The following is a 17,517-nucleotide window of genomic DNA, read 5'->3' on the forward strand; positions in this document are numbered from 1 at the left end:
GTAAAGTAATGACTGTCTGGTCTGCGTTACGTTCTAATAGTCTAACTGAAGGTTACTCATCTCACCAACAACCACAGCAATGTTGATAATCGAGAACAATAACACAGTAACGTTTAACACTGTGATTTACCACAGCCACTATTTCCCTTCTCTCTCTCACACACACAGCATATTCACACCCCTCCACCTCTTCACTTTAAAACCCTTTAGTGAGTCAGAGGTCTCTGGTCTATTGATGGGAATCAGTGTCTTCAGGCCTGTGTCCCAAATGACACCATGTTCCCTAGATACGGTAGTGCACTACATTTGACCAGGGCTCAATGTCATTTGGGAAATGCCCCTGGTGTGAGTGGAATTTCCTGTTTGAATACGTTGTTACCTCATCTGCCTCACTCCTCCCCTCTGTGTGTGCGCTCGTTCTCACTCTCTTTCCTACCTGGTTCACTTTCTCACTGTCTCGAGGGAGTAGCAGCTCTGATCTTTAGCTCCACACAGTCGTCTCCTCCAGGACTCCAGTCCACAGTACCTCGTCTCCTCCAGGACTCCAGTCCACAGTACCTTGTCTCCTCCAGGACTCCAGTCCACAGTACCTCGTCTCCTCCAGGACTCCAGTCCACAGTACCTCGTCTCCTCCAGGGCTCCAAAAAGGTAAAGGGCTGTTGCTCTGCTCGTGGCTGGGAAAGGGTGCTCTGAGTTGGGGGATTTCAGAGTGCTTCTTTGGAGGATATAATAAAATATGAAAGAGTTGTGTGTATGACTAGGAATATCTGTTTGTTTTGTGTGTGTTGCTACGTGAGAAAGAAAAGACTTGTTAGAAGAGGGGTGTTTTTAAATCGGTTTAGAGAAAACACAGCACCAGTCACCCTACCTTCTAACACAGACATCTCTGTTAGATGTGTACATACAGACATCTCTGTTAGATGTGTACACACAGACATCTCTGTTAGATGTGTACACACAGACATCTCTGTTAGATGTGTACACACAGACAGCGCTGTTAGATGTGTACACACAGACAGCGCTGTTAGATGTAGACAGTGGCAAACTGTACTTCACACATCAGTGAATTTGATAGCTAACCAAACCATGATATAATTTATGGGGAAAAGTCCAGCTGTTCTGTGGGATGTTGGATTAAGGAAATTAAAATAAATCCTTGTGAAAATGTTTAACTGATTAGGGTGTGAGAGTTATGGTTCCTGCCCATGGTAAATGGGTATAGTAAAGGTCAGGTTTGGGGTCAATGCGAATTGAGATCCTTCAGTTCAGGAAGTAATCTGAAAAAATCTATATTCAATGACTTCTCAATAAATGGAAGAGGAGAAGCTACTAATTTAAAAAGTTCCTGAATTGGGTGTCTTCAATTCTAATTAACCTGTTGACCAGGGCCCATAGGGTAGTGTACTACTGTTGACCAGGGCCCATAGGGTAGTGTACTACTGTTGACCAGGGCCCATAGGGTAGTGTACTACTGTTGACCAGGGCCCATAGGGTAGTGTACTACTGTCGACCAGGGACCATAGGGTAGTGTACTACTGTTGACCAGGGCCCAGAGGGTAGTGTACTACTGTTGACCAGGGACCATAGGGTAGTGTACTACTGTTGACCAGGGCCCATAGGGTAGAGTACTACTGTCGACCAGGGCCCATAGGGTAGTGTACTACTGTCGACCAGGGCCCATAGGGTAGAGTACTACTGTCGACCAGGGCCCATAGGGTAGAGTACTACTGTCGACCAGGGCCCATAGGGTAGAGTACTACTGTTGACCAGGGCCCATAGGGTAGTGTACTACTGTCGACCAGGGCCCATAGGGTAGTGTACTACTGTCGACCAGGGCCCATAGGGTAGTGTACTACTGTTGACCAGGGCCCATAGGGTAGAGTACTACTGTTGACCAGGGCTGTTCCCTCAAATATTTTCATCAATGAGCAAATTTCAGGTCTGCTGAAGTTATTTTTAACCAGGGGCTCAACTTTACTAGGGACATGTCCCCCCACATTCTGAAATTCCATTAAGTCCCCCCCAGTTTTATCATTGAAATGTGATACAAAACGAGGCAACGGTGTGCTTTAGGACCATGCGGACGCCTCCGAGCGGTCAGGTAGGTTGTTTGGAGTGTTTATCCGAGTGGATAAAAATAATACAATTATGTCCCCCCCACTTCTAAAACCAATGTTGCCCCCCTATTTTTAACAGTGATCAATCAAGTAGACTACTATTTGGTCATAATGTAGGACTACCAGAGGGGCCTACCATCAAAAACAATGGGGAAAATGCATCCCATAACATTTTAACATGGAAATAGCTGTTCTATCATTCAGCCTACAGTAGCAGCCAATGTGTGGTGTTCAATGTTGGCCTACATTCTATGAGACGTTTGAAAAACACATTCAGGGCTTGACATGAACCTGTTTATCCACTTGTCCTTCAGACAAGGAGGAGACTGAAAATGTTGTTGAGTTGTTTGATGCAAGAAATCGTTTTATTCCCATACCATTATTACAGAAAATCAGACAAATACAACAAAATACAACACTGCCCCTTTAACACAAAAAAAGCTCTTTAGCTGAATCACTTTTCAAAGATGTTTAGAAATGCACACGTGTTGTGTCTTGTAGGAAACTACACTCCCCCATTGAGGATTACAAATGATCTATAACTGGGCTAATAACTCACTAACTAGCAAAGGATATGAACAAATGTCCACACGTTGCTACGTGCATCTCTCACTTTTGATCTCAAAACAAGCTCATCTACTCGCGACCGCAGATTCTGTAAAGACAGGCTCGTTCAAACAGTGTTGCCACCTCATCAATAAGGAAAGTAGCTATTGGCTGTCCTAAAAGTCGCTAGAAATCGGTAAATGACGTCTTTGCATAATTGGCCATGTAATTGTGACGGACGCTGTAGGAGAGAGGAATAAAGTCGTGGGAGAGACAAAATGCAAGTAAAAAAACACCCTAAATATGTTTAGAACCACTAATGAACTTTCTTCTGTCGATTCTTGTTTTTTTTTATGTCACAATTCCAACCCTCCTTTATCCGGGCTTGGGACCGGCAAAAGTGAACCAAGAGACTCTGGCGGAGTTACTAAGTATTTTGTTTATTTGTTTATTTTTTGGTTATTTAGTTTATTTCATTTAAGAATGATGGAGGCCACTGTGTTCTTGGGGACCTTCAATGCTGCATATTTTTTGGTACCCTTCCCCAGATCTGTGCCTCGACACAATCCTGTCTCGGAGCTCTACGGACAATTCCTTCGAACTCATGGCTTGGTTTTTGCTGTGACATGCACTGTCAACTGTGAAACCTTATTTAGACAGGTGTGTGCCTTTCCAAACTATGTCCAATCAATTGAATTTACCACAGGTGAACTCCAAGTTGTAGAAACATTTCAAAGATGATCAATGGAAACAGGATGCACCTGAGCTCAATTTAGAGTAAATTTCATAGCAAAGGGTCTGAATACTTATGTAAATAAGGTATTTCTGTTTTGTAAACATTTGAAAACATTTTTAAGAACCTGTTTTTGCTTTGTCATTATGGGGTATTGTGATGCCATTATGGGGTATTGTGATGTCATTATGGGGTATTGTGATGTCATTATGTTGTATTGTGTGTAGATTTAGGATTTTTATTTATTTAATCCATTTTAGAATAAGGCTGTAACGTAACAAAATGTGGAAAAAGTCAAGGGGTCTGAATACTTCCCGAATGCACTGTATGTATAGCGCTGTAGTATAATCTATGCATTTCCTTATAATAGTTTGTTTTTAACGACTGACCTGGTTACTGTAAGTAAAGGTTATTGATAAGCCTGAGGTTAGAATGAATCAGGAGGTTAGAAAGTGTATTTATTTATTGAACCAGGAAGTCCTATTGGGATCAGAAGACCTGTTTCCCAAAGGAGACCACGTAGATCAATGATGTATAGATGATGGGATGTAATATAGCTGATTCCAGATGACATATTGTACTGTGTAATACAGCTGATTCCAGATGAGATACTGTACTGTGTATTAGAGCTGATTCCAGATGACATACTGTATTGTGTATTATAGCTGATTCCAGATGACATACTGCACTGTGTATTATAGCTGATTCCAGATGACATACTGCACTGTGTTTGCCTGTGACTGAGTAATGTCTCAACACTATCTGAGGAGTCCATAATATGGCTTGGAACCTTTTACTGCAGTGTGTGATTTTTGGTAGTCTTTAACAAATCTACTTTGAAACCAAAGTATACACCTCACACACATGGTTATGGGCTTATAAAAAGAAGACACCTGTACCATGTCAGGTATAGAGTTGAAATGTATTCAGTTTTGAGTTTGCATCCCAATATTACACTTTATATATACATCACAGAAGACTGAAACATAACAAAACTGTTTGACATAGAAACACTGGATTTTTGTCGCAAAAAAAAAAGAAAACACATTACAAATGATACAATTATGTAAAATATGAAAAACATTCCACCCATGAGGTCACAGAGGGCGCTTCTGGACATTGACTGCAGGAAAGGGCCATGAGGTCACAGAGGGCGCTTCTGGACATTGACTGCAGGAAAGGGCCATGAGGTCACAGAGGGCGCTTCTGGACATTGACTGCAGGAAAGGGCCATGAGGTCACAGAGGGCGCTTCTGGACATTGACTGCAGGAAAGGGCCATGAGGTCACAGAGGGCGCTTCTGGACATTGACTGCAGGAAAGGGCCATGAGGTCACAGAGGGCGCTGCTGGACATTGACTGCAGGAAAGGGCCATGAGGTCACAGAGGGCGCTTCTGGACATTGACTGCAGGAAAGGGCCATGAGGTCACAGAGGGCGCTTCTGGACATTGACTGCAGGAAAGGGCCATGAGGTCACAGAGGGCGCTTCTGGACATTGACTGCAGGAAAGGGCCATGAGGTCACAGAGGGCGCTTCTGGACATTGACTGCAGGAAAGGGCCATGAGGTCACAGAGGGCGCTTCTGGACATTGACTGCAGGAAAGGGCCATGAGGTCACAGAGGGCGCTTCTGGACATTGACTGCAGAAAAGGGCCATGAGGTCACAGAGGGCGCTTCTGGACATTGACTGCAGGAAAGGGCCATGAGGTCACAGAGGGCGCTTCTGGACATTGACTGCAGGAAAGGGCCATGAGGTCACAGAGGGCGCTTCTGGACATTGACTGCAGGAAAGGGCCATGAGGTCACAGAGGGCGCTTCTGGACATTGACTGCAGGAAAGGGCCATGAGGTCACAGAGGGCTCTTCTGGACATTGACTGCAGGAAAGGGCCATGAGGTCACAGAGGGCGCTTCTGGACATTGACTGCAGGAAAGGGCCATGAGGTCACAGAGGGCGCTTCTGGACATTGACTGCAGGAAAGGGCCATGAGGTCACAGAGGGCGCTTCTGGACATTGACTGCAGGAAAGGGCCATGAGGTCACAGAGGGCGCTTCTGGACATTGACTGCAGGAAAGGGCCATGAGGTCACAGAGGGCGCTTCTGGACATTGACTGCAGGAAAGGGCCATGAGGTCACAGAGGGCGCTTCTGGACATTGACTGCAGGAAAGGGCCATGAGGTCACAGAGGGCGCTTCTGGACATTGACTGCAGGAAAGGGCCATGAGGTCACAGAGGGCGCTTCTGGACATTGACTGCAGGAAAGGGCCATGAGGTCACAGAGGGCGCTTCTGGACATTGACTGCAGGAAAGGGCCATGAGGTCACAGAGGGCGCTTCTGGACATTGACTGCAGGAAAGGGCCATGAGGTCACAGAGGGCGCTTCTGGACATTGACTGCAGGAAAGGGCCATGAGGTCACAGAGGGCGCTTCTGGACATTGACTGCAGGAAAGGGCCATGAGGTCACAGAGGGCGCTTCTGGACATTGACTGCAGGAAAGGGCCATGAGGTCACAGAGGGCGCTTCTGGACATTGACTGCAGGAAAGGGCCATGAGGTCACAGAGGGCGCTTCTGGACATTGACTGCAGGAAAGGGCCATGAGGTCACAGAGGGCGCTTCTGGACATTGACTGCAGGAAAGGGCCATGAGGTCACAGAGGGCGCTTCTGGACATTGACTGCAGGAAAGGGCCATGAGGTCACAGAGGGCGCTTCTGGACATTGACTGCAGGAAAGGGCCATGAGGTCACAGAGGGCGCTTCTGGACATTGACTGCAGGAAAGGGCCATGAGGTCACAGAGGGCGCTTCTGGACATTGACTGCAGGAAAGGGCCATGAGGTCACAGAGGGCGCTGCTGGACATTGACTGCAGGAAAGGGCCATGAGGTCACAGAGGGCGCTGCTGGACATTGACTGCAGGAAAGGGCCATGAGGTCACAGAGGGCGCTGCTGGACATTGACTGCAGGAAAGGGCCATGAGGTCACAGAGGGCGCTTCTGGACATTGACTGCAGGAAAGGGCCATGAGGTCACAGAGGGCGCTTCTGGACATTGACTGCAGGAAAGGGCCATGAGGTCACAGAGGGCGCTTCTGGACATTGACTGCAGGAAAGGGCCATGAGGTCACAGAGGGCGCTTCTGGACATTGACTGCAGGAAAGGGCCATGAGGTCACAGAGGGCGCTTCTGGACATTGACTGCAGGAAAGGGCCATGAGGTCACAGAGGGCGCTTCTGGACATTGACTGCAGGAAAGGGCCATGAGGTCACAGAGGGCGGTTCTGGACATTGACTGCAGGAAAGGGCCATGAGGTCACAGAGGGCGCTTCTGGACATTGACTGCAGGAAAGGGCCATGAGGTCACAGAGGGCGCTTCTGGACATTGACTGCAGGAAAGGGCCATGAGGTCACAGAGGGCGCTTCTGGACATTGACTGCAGGAAAGGGCCATGAGGTCACAGAGGGCGCTTCTGGACATTGACTGCAGGAAAGGGCCATGAGGTCACAGAGGGCGCTTTTGGACATTGACTGCAGGAAAGGGCCATGAGGTCACAGAGGGCGCTTCTGGACATTGACTGCAGGAAAGGGCCATGAGGTCACAGAGGGCGCTTCTGGACATTGACTGCAGGAAAGGGCCATGAGGTCACAGAGGGCGCTTCTGGACATTGACTGCAGGAAAGGGCCATGAGGTCACAGAGGGCGCTTCTGGACATTGACTGCAGGAAAGGGCCATGAGGTCACAGAGGGCGCTTCTGGACATTGACTGCAGGAAAGGGCCATGAGGTCACAGAGGGCGCTTCTGGACATTGACTGCAGGAAAGGGCCATGAGGTCACAGAGGGCGCTTCTGGACATTGACTGCAGGAAAGGGCCATGAGGTCACAGAGGGCGCTTCTGGACATTGACTGCAGGAAAGGGCCATGAGGTCACAGAGGGCGCTTCTGGACATTGACTGCAGGAAAGGGCCATGAGGTCACAGAGGGCGCTTCTGGACATTGACTGCAGGAAAGGGCCATCAGGTCACAGAGGGCGCTTCTGGACATTGACTGCAGGAAAGGGCCATGAGGTCACAGAGGGCGCTTCTGGACATTGACTGCAGGAAAGGGCCATGAGGTCACAGAGGGCGCTTCTGGACATTGACTGCAGGAAAGGGCCATGAGGTCACAGAGGGCGCTTCTGGACATTGACTGCAGGAAAGGGCCATGAGGTCACAGAGGGCGCTTCTGGACATTGACTGCAGGAAAGGGCCATGAGGTCACAGAGGGCACTTCTGGACATTGACTGCAGGAAAGACCGGCCTCTGTATTTTGTATTGTCAACTGATGTGTCATTGTGGATTGACACTTAAAAGTTTTCTATCTAACTCTAACTGTTAATCATTCACCAGTAACATAGACCAGGGCTAGAGTTATTCTGATAGATTTAGTGGGTGTGTGGCATTCATTAGTTGTGGTGTTGTTATAGGCTTGTACTATTCAGAGGCTACAGGCCATGTCTTTGTCCAATGAAATGTCACCAATCTAGTTATTTGTCCTAAAGAAATGTCACCAAACCTGCCAGGTTGAATACAGGGATGTGTGTCAATGTTATAGGCAACAGCTTGAACAAGGTATGTGTGTGTGTGAAAGAAGATAGGTGAGAGAGATAGGGGGCAGAGACACATGTTTTCTAAATGTGTTATTTTCATAAGGTGTGCTCAATGTGTTTGTGCTCACTCTCTTCCACTCTCTCTCTCTCAACCCCACCCCAGACAGTATGGAGAAGAGCCAGTATGGACCCCCGCAGGATGTGTCGGCTCCCCCCTACCCCGGCTTCCCAGCGGGCTACCAGGGAAGTGGGGGGGGAACAGCCTACCCCCCTCAGCCTGGCTTCCAGGGAGGTAAGAGATCAGATCTACACGGATACTCTTCGGGACAGTTAAAGCCTACACTCATAGAAAATAAGGTGCTGTCGAGAACATGAAAGGGTTCCTACGGCTTTCCCCATAGGAGAACCCTCTGAAGAGCTTTCCAGACCAGGACTAGGTATCATCCGTGTTCAAGAAACCAGACCTTATTCTTTATGTATTATGTAGATTAAACATTTTCCTGGACAGCAAATCCCTTCAAAGTGTTTTCATTAAGCATTTTGGAAGTGTGTGTTATGATAGCCATAGATGTCATGAACATCATTGTTAAGGGCTGGCCAACCACTCTCTATCCCTGGGTTTGTGTCCCCATAATGCTGGCCAACCACTCTGTATCCCTGGGTTTGTGTCCCCATAATGCTGGCCAACCACTCTGTATCCCTGGGTTTGTGTTCCCATAATGCTGGCCAACCACTCTGTATCCCTGGGTTTGTGTTCCCATATTGCTGGCCAACCACTCTGTATCCCTGGGTTTGTGTTCCCATAATGCTGGCCAACCACTCTGTATCCCTGGGTTTGTGTTCCCATAATGCTGGCCAACCACTCTGTATCCCTGGGTTTGTGTTCCCATAATGCTGGCCAACCACTCTGTATCCCTGGGTTTGTGTTCCCATATTGCTGGCCAACCACTCTGTATCCCTGGGTTTGTGATAAATTACAGTGTATTGATGTATTTATTTATCCCTTATCAGGTCCCCAACCCGGCATGTACCCACCACCTCCCCAACCCGGCATGTACCCACCACCTCCCCAACCCGGCATGTACCCACCACCTCTCCAAGATGGCACGGGCATGGCACAGCCTACAAATGCCCCCGGCAGTGAGTCACACACACACACTGAAGAAAACTCCTCTCTGACCAAACTACCTCAATCGGTTCCTTATTTTATTATTCACAGTACACCGTGGAAAACGAGAACCAAATAGTAGTCACACAAGGCATTGGCTGGATATCCTGGCCATAGCAACACCCATCCTTAGCAACCCTTCTAATCCTCTACCCTCTGTGGGGGCGGGAAATATAGAACAAAGAACCCCATTTTTGGAGGTTCTAATTGGTTCTGTTCTGTTCTGTCCAGTTCTATCCCGTCTATCCCATTCTATTGAGTTCTATCCAGTTCTAACCAGTATTCTCCTCCCTCTGCAGTAACCCGGGTGGTGGTTCTGTCCTGTTCTATCTGGTTCTAACCAGTATTCTCCTCCCTCTGCAGTAACCCGGGTGGTGGGGATTCTTTCTAGTCCTGTCCAATTCTATGAAGTTATATCCTGTTCTGACCAGTTCTATCTGGTTCTAACCAGTATTCTCCTCCCTCTGCAGTAACCCAGGTGGTGGTTCTAACCAGTATTCTCCTCCCTCTGCAGTAACCCAGGTGGTGATACAGCAGCCGCTGCTAAGAGACGTACCCGGCCAGATGATGTGTCCCTACTGTCAGGTCCAGGTTCTGACAGAGACCACACACACCCCTGGACTGGTCACCTGGCTCATCTTTGGAGTCCTCTGCTGCTTCATGTGAGTTATACAAGCACACACACCATATGCAGACATGTGGCAAACATTATTTTTTCTCTCAAACACACATACACTGTAGAGATGGATACACACACTGAATACCTTCTCTCTCTAGATGCTGGCCATGCTCTTGGATTCCATTCTGTGTTGACTCCTGTAAGGATGTAGAACACCGCTGCCCCAACTGCAAGAGAGTGATCCACATCCACAAACGCGAATAGACCAAGATGAGACGCATGCCACAAAGTGATCCACATACACAAACACGTGACTAGACCAAGCTGAGAAACCTGCCACAAATTGATCCACAACTAGCCCCGGCCCACAGACACTGCTGCCACAAAGTGATCTATACTTTTATGAATCCATTCCAATACACCACTAGGTCAAGAACGCTTTTAGTACCTGAGTAATGGTGACTCATATTTCCAACCATAACACACACGCTTGTGAACAATAGTCTGACTATGGCTGAAATGACTACTGGAAGACCAGCTTAACATTGACTAGTGTCCGTGTGTAACAAGCGAAGGCCACTTCTAGCAGACTCTTTACACTGATTGTAATATATGTTTTCTTTCATTCTGTGAATCTTCATGTTAGACAAAGTAGGATTCTATTTGTATTGACGTTGGTATTGATTGGTTGTTGGGTTTTTTAAAGGGACAGTCCACAGTTGAAACAATAAAAAAGCTGAACCCTGCCTCTGTTTTTGTAAAAAGCTGTGGGATTTGTCTGGAGAAGTGTAACCGCTCTAAGACAGAGCTGTGCATGCAATGACTGACCATCCAACGTCATAGCTTCATCCATGTTTTGGGCTATACAGTGTATGTTTACATTTACAACATTGGAGCAAAACAAGCTTATATTTTGGGTTCTGATGGGGTACAACAGTTGAACTAAGCACAAGTTATATTAACTGCGGATTGCCCCTTTTATTGATTAACAATTGTTTTAAAAGTTAATAATAACGGACTTTTGAGACAATAGTGGCCTTTTTTTCCAGAAACACACACCAATATTTTTTTCTAAAACGTATTCACCTGAAAAAAGGCCTGTGTGAGGTGTGTTAACTATTCTTTATAGCAATAGACACGTGTGTAGGTGTGGCTTATAGGGTGTCTAATTGTTCTAAATGTTTTCAAAATGGGTGAGAGCCTGTTTTGTTTTTGTACAGACACCACTCCTACCTAAACAGCACCCTCACCTGCGAAGTAGAAATTAAAGGAAGAGAAACTGGAAATTGAATAACTGCAGTTGACATAGCTAAGTAAATTGAAGAATACTCTTATTGCAATGTGGATGGCTCTTAAAAGAGCCTTTGATTGTGCATAGTGTAGTCTATGGTGTTGCCAGGGAACAGCATCCTTTGTGAAGAAGTAGGAGGTGAAGGTCTCCTGCACACAGATTGCCTCCTGTGCTGCGTTGTTGGCCCCCATCCTGGCAACATCCTGCAGAGCAGCAGACCTCTCCTCTGGCACATGGCGGAGCGCTGCAGGTCCCCTCCTGTTCATCATCATGAAGTTATGCAGGACACAGGTAGCCTTCACAGATGCCGGAAATCCCCCACGAGACAGTCCCAGATGGCCCTGGTCACCCAACTGTGCCGTGCCCTACACAGTAACTGTAGGCAATCGTTTAAGAAATCTCCAGTTGCAAGGCATCTGTAGGAATATGGAAGATAATGTCATTAGACTTTTACACCACAAGGTCATTGTGGATTACAAAGTATAATATTTCTTATAACATTGGATAGATGCATGTGTAGCATGTGACGACAGCAGGATCATATCAAGGATAGCGTCACAAATGAATACATAAATACCACTTGAAGCTTGATGATGACTTGATCATTTGAATCAGCTGAGTGGCACGGAGGCAAAAATTAAAATGCGCACCCCTTTGAGACCCCAGGAACAGGACTGGGAACCATTGCTCTTCATCTGCAGACAGGGTTTCACAGCTCTGTATCTGAGGACAGAAAACAGACTTCATTATACTAAAATTAGACTGCACTGAATATTATGTTACGATTCTCTCCGTCCTCACTTCTTACTATGGAGTGGAACTACACAACAGTACCTGCCCTATCCAGAATAGCCTACTCTACCTTATTTGACAGTTGGAGCAGCTATCCATCCTTTCACTCTCTTCCATGGCTGTTAGCTAGCTACCTACAAATGCATTTGGAGTTTGTTTTACAATTACATCAAGATAGCTAGCCATTATGAAGTTAGGTAACTGGTGATATTTAATTCAGTTAGCTAGCTATGCAGTATGTAAAGTTGGTTAGATAGATAGCTACGTTAGCAGTTCAGTTGAGTTAAATTACACTGTAGCTAGTTCGCTAATAATACATAAACTGTGTAAATTGACTGTAGCACGCTTATTGGTCATAGTATGGGTATAGTTAGTCTACCAAAAGTTCCCGCATTTCGTACTTCATTAACCAAAATACAAAGTATACAAGCAGTGGACACTTCCGTGCTTTTATGGCCCATAATGCAGTTCAGAAAATAGGCTCCAACGTTTTCAGATTTGAACAAAATGGCGGAAAATATGCGGGCGAAGTCCGACGAGAAAAGAGACGAATTCATTGCTTTAATTAATTATGGCAAATGTTTAAAAAATGTCGAGCAATGTAATACAGTAATTAATTTTCAAATAAGGTTACACATTATGTTGCCAGACGATTTGTTAGCTACGCTATTCTTACCAACCGCATAGTATATCAATACAGCACTATGTGCTGGTATGTTACCCGTTAGTTGGCTACTAATACATCGAACTTGCCAGTATATTAAATAATTTATATGCTATCTAACTACCCAACTGTGTTGTTTGAATGTTAAATGACGAGACAGAGGCATTGATGCGAGTAACCAGTCTTGTTCAGTACATGACAACACATCCGGGTATCTCAAGCACCCCGGTAAAACACAAGAGTTGCAGTAATGAACATTTACCAACAGATGGCATCACTGTGCAATCTTACACCCATAACATCTTCCATTTAATAAAATAGGACAGGAGGTGTCAATTCACTAACAAAACAAACCTAGTAACAATTTCCAACATGAACAGTTTAGTAATTATTATTATTATTTTTTCCCAGGTAACAACAACACATTTTGATATTCTCTTCACTTTTATCTCTGTCAACAATCCCTGATGGGAAACCTACAGATTAAGTATTTTTGGTGGCTGGGACAGACGCCCGCAGCGTGAAAAGACAGGGGGCTTGTCTGCAAGGACTGCGGGTTCCCGCACAGGCGTGTCACCTGAATGTCTAAGGGGAGAATTGATGGGCGAGGGAGCGGCCGACCTGTGATCCCCTGGCTCTTCGCCCAGTGCCTCAGGCCCCATGTGACTTGCTGGGGTTCTGTCTTTTGTCATGCGACCCCTTTGGCCATCATGGTTCTGAGTAGGTGCTGGCTCAGCAATCCGAAGGTCAACCCTGTTACGACGGTACAGTGATCCATTCACTTCGACCAAGTAGGAGCGTGGTGCCACTTTCTGTACACAGGATCCGAGTCTCCAAAGGCCTGTCCGGTCCCCTGGTAGTGGCTTCATTCGCACCGTTTCACCCACCCTGAGCTCAGGTAAGTCTTTTGCGATTTGTCGTAGATGAACTTGGAGACCTGTCTTCTGTGACGTAGCTTCACCAGCACGTCTGTCACCACACATGGCTCCAGGAGAGTGCTGGCTACTGACAGAGCTGCTTTTAAGCGCCGTGCCATGAGGCGCTGTGCCGGGCTGCTGTCCATGCCTTCTGTCGGGGTATTGCGCCACTGCAAGATTGCTTTCCAGGCATCTTTGCCCTCTCGCAGAGCCTTTTTGCAGAGGTTCTTTGCGATTTTTACTGCGGACTCTGCCTTCCCATTAGCTTTTGGGTGTTGTGGTGATGAAGTGACGTGCTCGAATTCCCATCCTGCAGCAAATTTTCGGAACTCAACTCCGGAGAATTGGGGTCCATTGTCTGAAATTACCCTATCTGGCTGGCCATAGCGGGCAAACTGAGCCTTGCAGCGTTTGATCGTTGTCTCTGCTGAGAGGTCGGGGAGGAGGTCGATCTCCCAAAAGTCTGAGTAATGATCGACTACCAGCAGAAAGTCTTTGCCACTGTGCTGGAAGAGATCTAGACTTACTATCTGCCAGGGGCGCATCGGTAGCTCGTGGGACATCATCGTCTCTCTCTGTTGCTCAATGGCATATTCATTGCAGATTGTGCATTTACTGACATAGTCTTTGATTTCACTCTGCATTCCTGGCCAATACAGTGTGTCACGTGCTTGTCTGTAACAGGCCTCACCTCCTATGTGACTTGAGTGCACACGCGCCAACATCTCAGGGCGCAGAGACCGGGGAATAACGACTCTCTGACTCTTGAATATTACTCAGTTTTGAACACTGAGCTCCTCTTTGACTGGCCAATATTCTCTGACGGCTAAAGCAGTTTCTTCCCTGCAGTCGGGCCAGCCCATCAGAATCACAGACCTCAATGCCTGGAGTTGCCTGTCCCTGTCTGTGTGCTGTCTGATTTGTATAAGGCGCTGGTCCGTAACATTAAGGTAGTCAGCCTGGTTGATGTGTTCAACATCCACTTGCTCTGTTTGTAAGCTGCACACTGCATGTTGTTCATGCATGGAGCGTGTGTGAGTGCCTGATGCAGTAGCCCTGCTGAGCGTGTCACTCACATACATCTCTGGCCCTGGCTTATACACCACCTTGAGGTTGTAGTTTTGTAGGGCCAGTAGCATGCTCTGCAGTCGTTTTGGGGCATTCAGGAGAGGCTTGCTGAATATAGCAATAAGGGGCTTGTGATCTGTCTCTGCGGTAATATTGTTGCGCCCGTACAGGTAGTGGTGGAAGCGTTGGCATGCAAACACAATGCTGAGGCACTCCTTCTCTATCTGGGCATAGTTCTGCTCTGTTGGGGTGAGTGCCCTAGAGGCGAATGCCACAGGCTGGCCCTCCTGCATGAGGCAACAGCCAAGTCCATACTGGCTTGAGTCACTCTGAATCGTGACAGGTTTTGACACATTGTAGTATCGCAGTATAGGTGTCTGGGTGACCAGTTGTTTTCTTTCCCTCACCGCTGCGTCATGTTTTGGGAGCCAATGCCAGATGGTGTCCTTGTCCATGAGCCTCCTCAATGGCTCACACACTTCAGAGAGCCGCGGTAGGAATTTGGCCAGATAGGTGACGAATCCGACGAAGCGCTGCACTCCCTTCACGTCAGATGGGTGGGGCATTTCCAAGACAGCCTTCACTTTTTCAGGATCCGCCTTCAATCCGGTGGAGGACAAGATGTGCCCATGAAAGCGGACCTCTGGCACTTTAAACTGAAGCTTTTTTATGCTTAGCCTTAGCTTGACATGTCTGCATCTGGCCATCAGGGCCAGCAGCTTGGCGTCATGGTCACATTCTGCCTCATCACTGTCCCCACAGCCCACTACGAGGATGTCATCTGCTATGGGTTCCACGCCACTGAGTCCCATCAACAGCTCATGCTGTTTCCGCTGATACACCTCTGGAGCCACGGAGACACCAAACGGAAGCTTCAACCACCTCTTCCTGCCCCAGGGTGTCCAAAAGGTGGTCATGTAGCTGCTGGGCTCGTCGAGCTTGCACTGCAGGAAGGCATCCACGAGCGTGAAGACTCTGGCCTTTGGGAGCTTGTAAAGAACATCCTCCAACGTGGGCATAATGTAATGTGAACGTCGCAGAGCCCGGTTGAGGTGTTTAGGATCAATGCATATCCGTAGCTTGTCTGGTTTCTTGACGATAACCATATTACTTATCCAGTCCGTAGGCTCGGTGACGGATATGATGTGGCCATCTGCTTCGTATTTGTCAAGCTGAGCCTTCGTAGCTGCTTTCATGGCCACTGGTACATTGCGGGGTGCACACTGGACAGGCTGGATTGCTGCGTCCAACTCAAAGTGGACTTCCCCAGGAACTGACTCGACCGGTGCGTTGAAGACATCATGGTACTTGCTTAGGAGTGTCTCCTTGCTCAGGGGCTATAATGTTAAGATCAGCTGGGATGGTGAAGTTAATAAGTCCAAGGCGCTCGCATGTAGAACCTGACAGTAATGGCTGTTGACTAGCCTCAACTATTTCAAACTCAAGGTTGTATTTCTGGCCACGTAAAACACACTGTCACAAACAGGCCTAAAGAGGTCATGAACTGGCCTGAATACAGTTTCAGCTTGGTGCTACTCTGTGTGAGTTTGTCTCTGGGCGCGAGCCTCCTTTTGTCTTTAAGGCTCATAACGTTGCATGTGGCCCCTGAATCTAGCTGGCATTGCTGTGGTTTATTATTAAGTAGCAGAGTGACAAGCCACTTTTGTCCTTTTGCCCTCACTGCCCCTATGCACTCGCTAGCATATACATCCTCTGTGATGTCGTTCCCTTCATCTGTGTTTGTTTCCATGGAGTGCACTTTACCCTCCTTTCTCTTGCTTTTCATGCAGACCCTTGCGAAGTGATTAGCTGTACCACAGGATTTGCATATTTTTCCATAGGCTGGGCAGTGTTCTTTTCCTCGTCCATGAGAAATGCCACAATATCGGCATGTATTGGGGTTGTCTACTGCAGAGTTGGCTGTAGTATTAGCATTAGCTGTGGCAAAGGGGAATTTCTTTACTGGCTGCCTGAATGTAGCATTGACATTGTCCGTATGTTGCCTTTCTAGCTCCATGAACCTTATCCGTATATCAGTAAGCTCTGCTGCACGGTATGTCTCCACTGCCAAGGCCAGCGTCAGGTCACGTTCTCTCAGCAAACGTCTGCGGGTGCCCTCATCAGTTATGCCAAGCACAATCTTATCTCTGATCAGTTCATCTCTTAAAGCACCATAGTCACATGTAGCTGCCTTTTCCCTTAACCTAGTGACAAAGCTGTCAATGGACTCCCCGTCCTCCTGTTTGCAACGACCGAAAACATAACGCTCGTAGATGACGTTCTTTGCTGGCGTAAAGTAATGTTCAAGAGCATCAAGAATAGCTATAGCGTTACCTTGCTGAGCTGCTGTTAGGTTCAGGTTGTGTTTGTATACGTGTCGGCATTCAGTTCCCATTATAGTCCTCAAAGTGGCAGCCACTACCTCATCTTCCTTTTCCAGAAGTCCCGTTGCTAGCGCATAGTCCTCCCATTCACCTCTAAACGTATCCCAGTTCGTGCTCCAATCCCCGCTGGGGAATGTTCGCTGCCATGTCTAACCGGTGCTAACAACACTGAAACTAACTAGCAAACTCACTAAATTTTACACAAATAAGCATTTGTTTGTAAACCAGAGCAGGTGACTCTAATTTGCGGAAAGCATGGTTAGTTATCCGACTCTGACAGCATGTTTGAATGTTAAATGACGAGACAGAGGCATTGATGCGAGTAACCAGTCTTGTTCAGTACATGACAACACATCCGGGTATCTCAAGCACCCCGGTAAAACACAAGAGTTGCAGTAATGAACATTTACCAACAGATGGCATCACTGTGCCATCTTACACCCATAACAGTTCGTAAATTGCGTTTTGCTCTTGAAGTGTTCAGAGCGCACACTGGACTCACAATGGCAGTCAAGCACCCAAGCTAACATTGGCTAGCTACTTCATTTACTCGCCCTTATCTATAGCACAGACGAGAATGCTCTTGTAACAGTATAACTTTCGTCCGTCCCCTCGCCCCTACCCGGGCTCGAACCAGGGA

General features: G+C 47.2%; 2 protein-coding genes and 1 long non-coding RNA gene across 6 annotated transcripts in view; 2 read left to right on the forward strand and 1 right to left on the reverse strand.

Moving 5' to 3' along the window:
* Positions 1–391: 391 nt before the first annotated feature.
* On the forward strand, positions 392–10,507 carry LOC118936546 (lipopolysaccharide-induced tumor necrosis factor-alpha factor homolog). 3 transcript variants are annotated; one of them, XM_090195297.1, is made up of 5 exons: positions 392–648; positions 8,138–8,266; positions 8,986–9,114; positions 9,657–9,804; positions 9,920–10,507. In XM_090195297.1, the coding sequence occupies exons 2-5, from the start codon at positions 8,143–8,145 to the stop codon at positions 10,023–10,025; spliced, it is 507 nt and encodes a 168-aa protein (XP_090051423.1). In that variant the 5' UTR covers positions 392–648; positions 8,138–8,142; the 3' UTR covers positions 10,026–10,507. The 3 variants fall into 3 exon arrangements, with proteins under 3 accessions (XP_090051423.1, XP_090051424.1, XP_090051425.1); XM_090195298.1 differs by having other exon boundaries at positions 423–648; positions 8,142–8,266; XM_090195299.1 differs by lacking the exon at positions 392–648 and adding an exon at positions 3,217–3,323.
* Positions 536–17,517, forward strand: part of LOC118940289 (LITAF domain-containing protein) — a 30,453-nt gene continuing 13,471 nt past the window's right edge. The window contains exon 1 of the mRNA XM_090195304.1: positions 536–648. The gene's annotated coding sequence lies outside the window, so the exon portion shown is untranslated. The remainder of the gene's footprint in view (positions 649–17,517) is intronic.
* Positions 9,151–12,352, reverse strand: LOC118940037 (uncharacterized). 2 transcript variants are annotated; one of them, XR_005036672.2, is made up of 3 exons: positions 12,224–12,352; positions 11,703–11,775; positions 9,151–11,468 (listed from the first exon to the last, which is right to left on the reverse strand). It is a non-coding gene; the product is annotated as an uncharacterized LOC118940037 (long non-coding RNA). The 2 variants fall into 2 exon arrangements; XR_016485665.1 differs by having other exon boundaries at positions 11,915–12,322.

The sequence above is a fragment of the Oncorhynchus mykiss genome, chromosome 13, assembly GCF_057628025.1.
Source record: "Oncorhynchus mykiss isolate SJ-2025 chromosome 13, ASM5762802v1, whole genome shotgun sequence".
Classification (NCBI taxonomy): domain Eukaryota; kingdom Metazoa; phylum Chordata; class Actinopteri; order Salmoniformes; family Salmonidae; genus Oncorhynchus; species Oncorhynchus mykiss.

Bases quoted from the DNA above. Each gene is read 5' to 3' on its own strand.
- LOC118936546 (XM_090195297.1), top strand. From the start codon at position 8,143: ATGGAGAAGAGCCAGTATGGACCCCCGCAGGATGTGTCGGCTCCCCCC. The intron at 9,115-9,656 runs GTGAGTCACACA...CTCCCTCTGCAG, and splicing joins GCCTACAAATGCCCCCGGCA to TAACCCAGGTGGTGATACAG. The intron at 9,805-9,919 runs GTGAGTTATACA...TTCTCTCTCTAG, and splicing joins GGAGTCCTCTGCTGCTTCAT to ATGCTGGCCATGCTCTTGGA.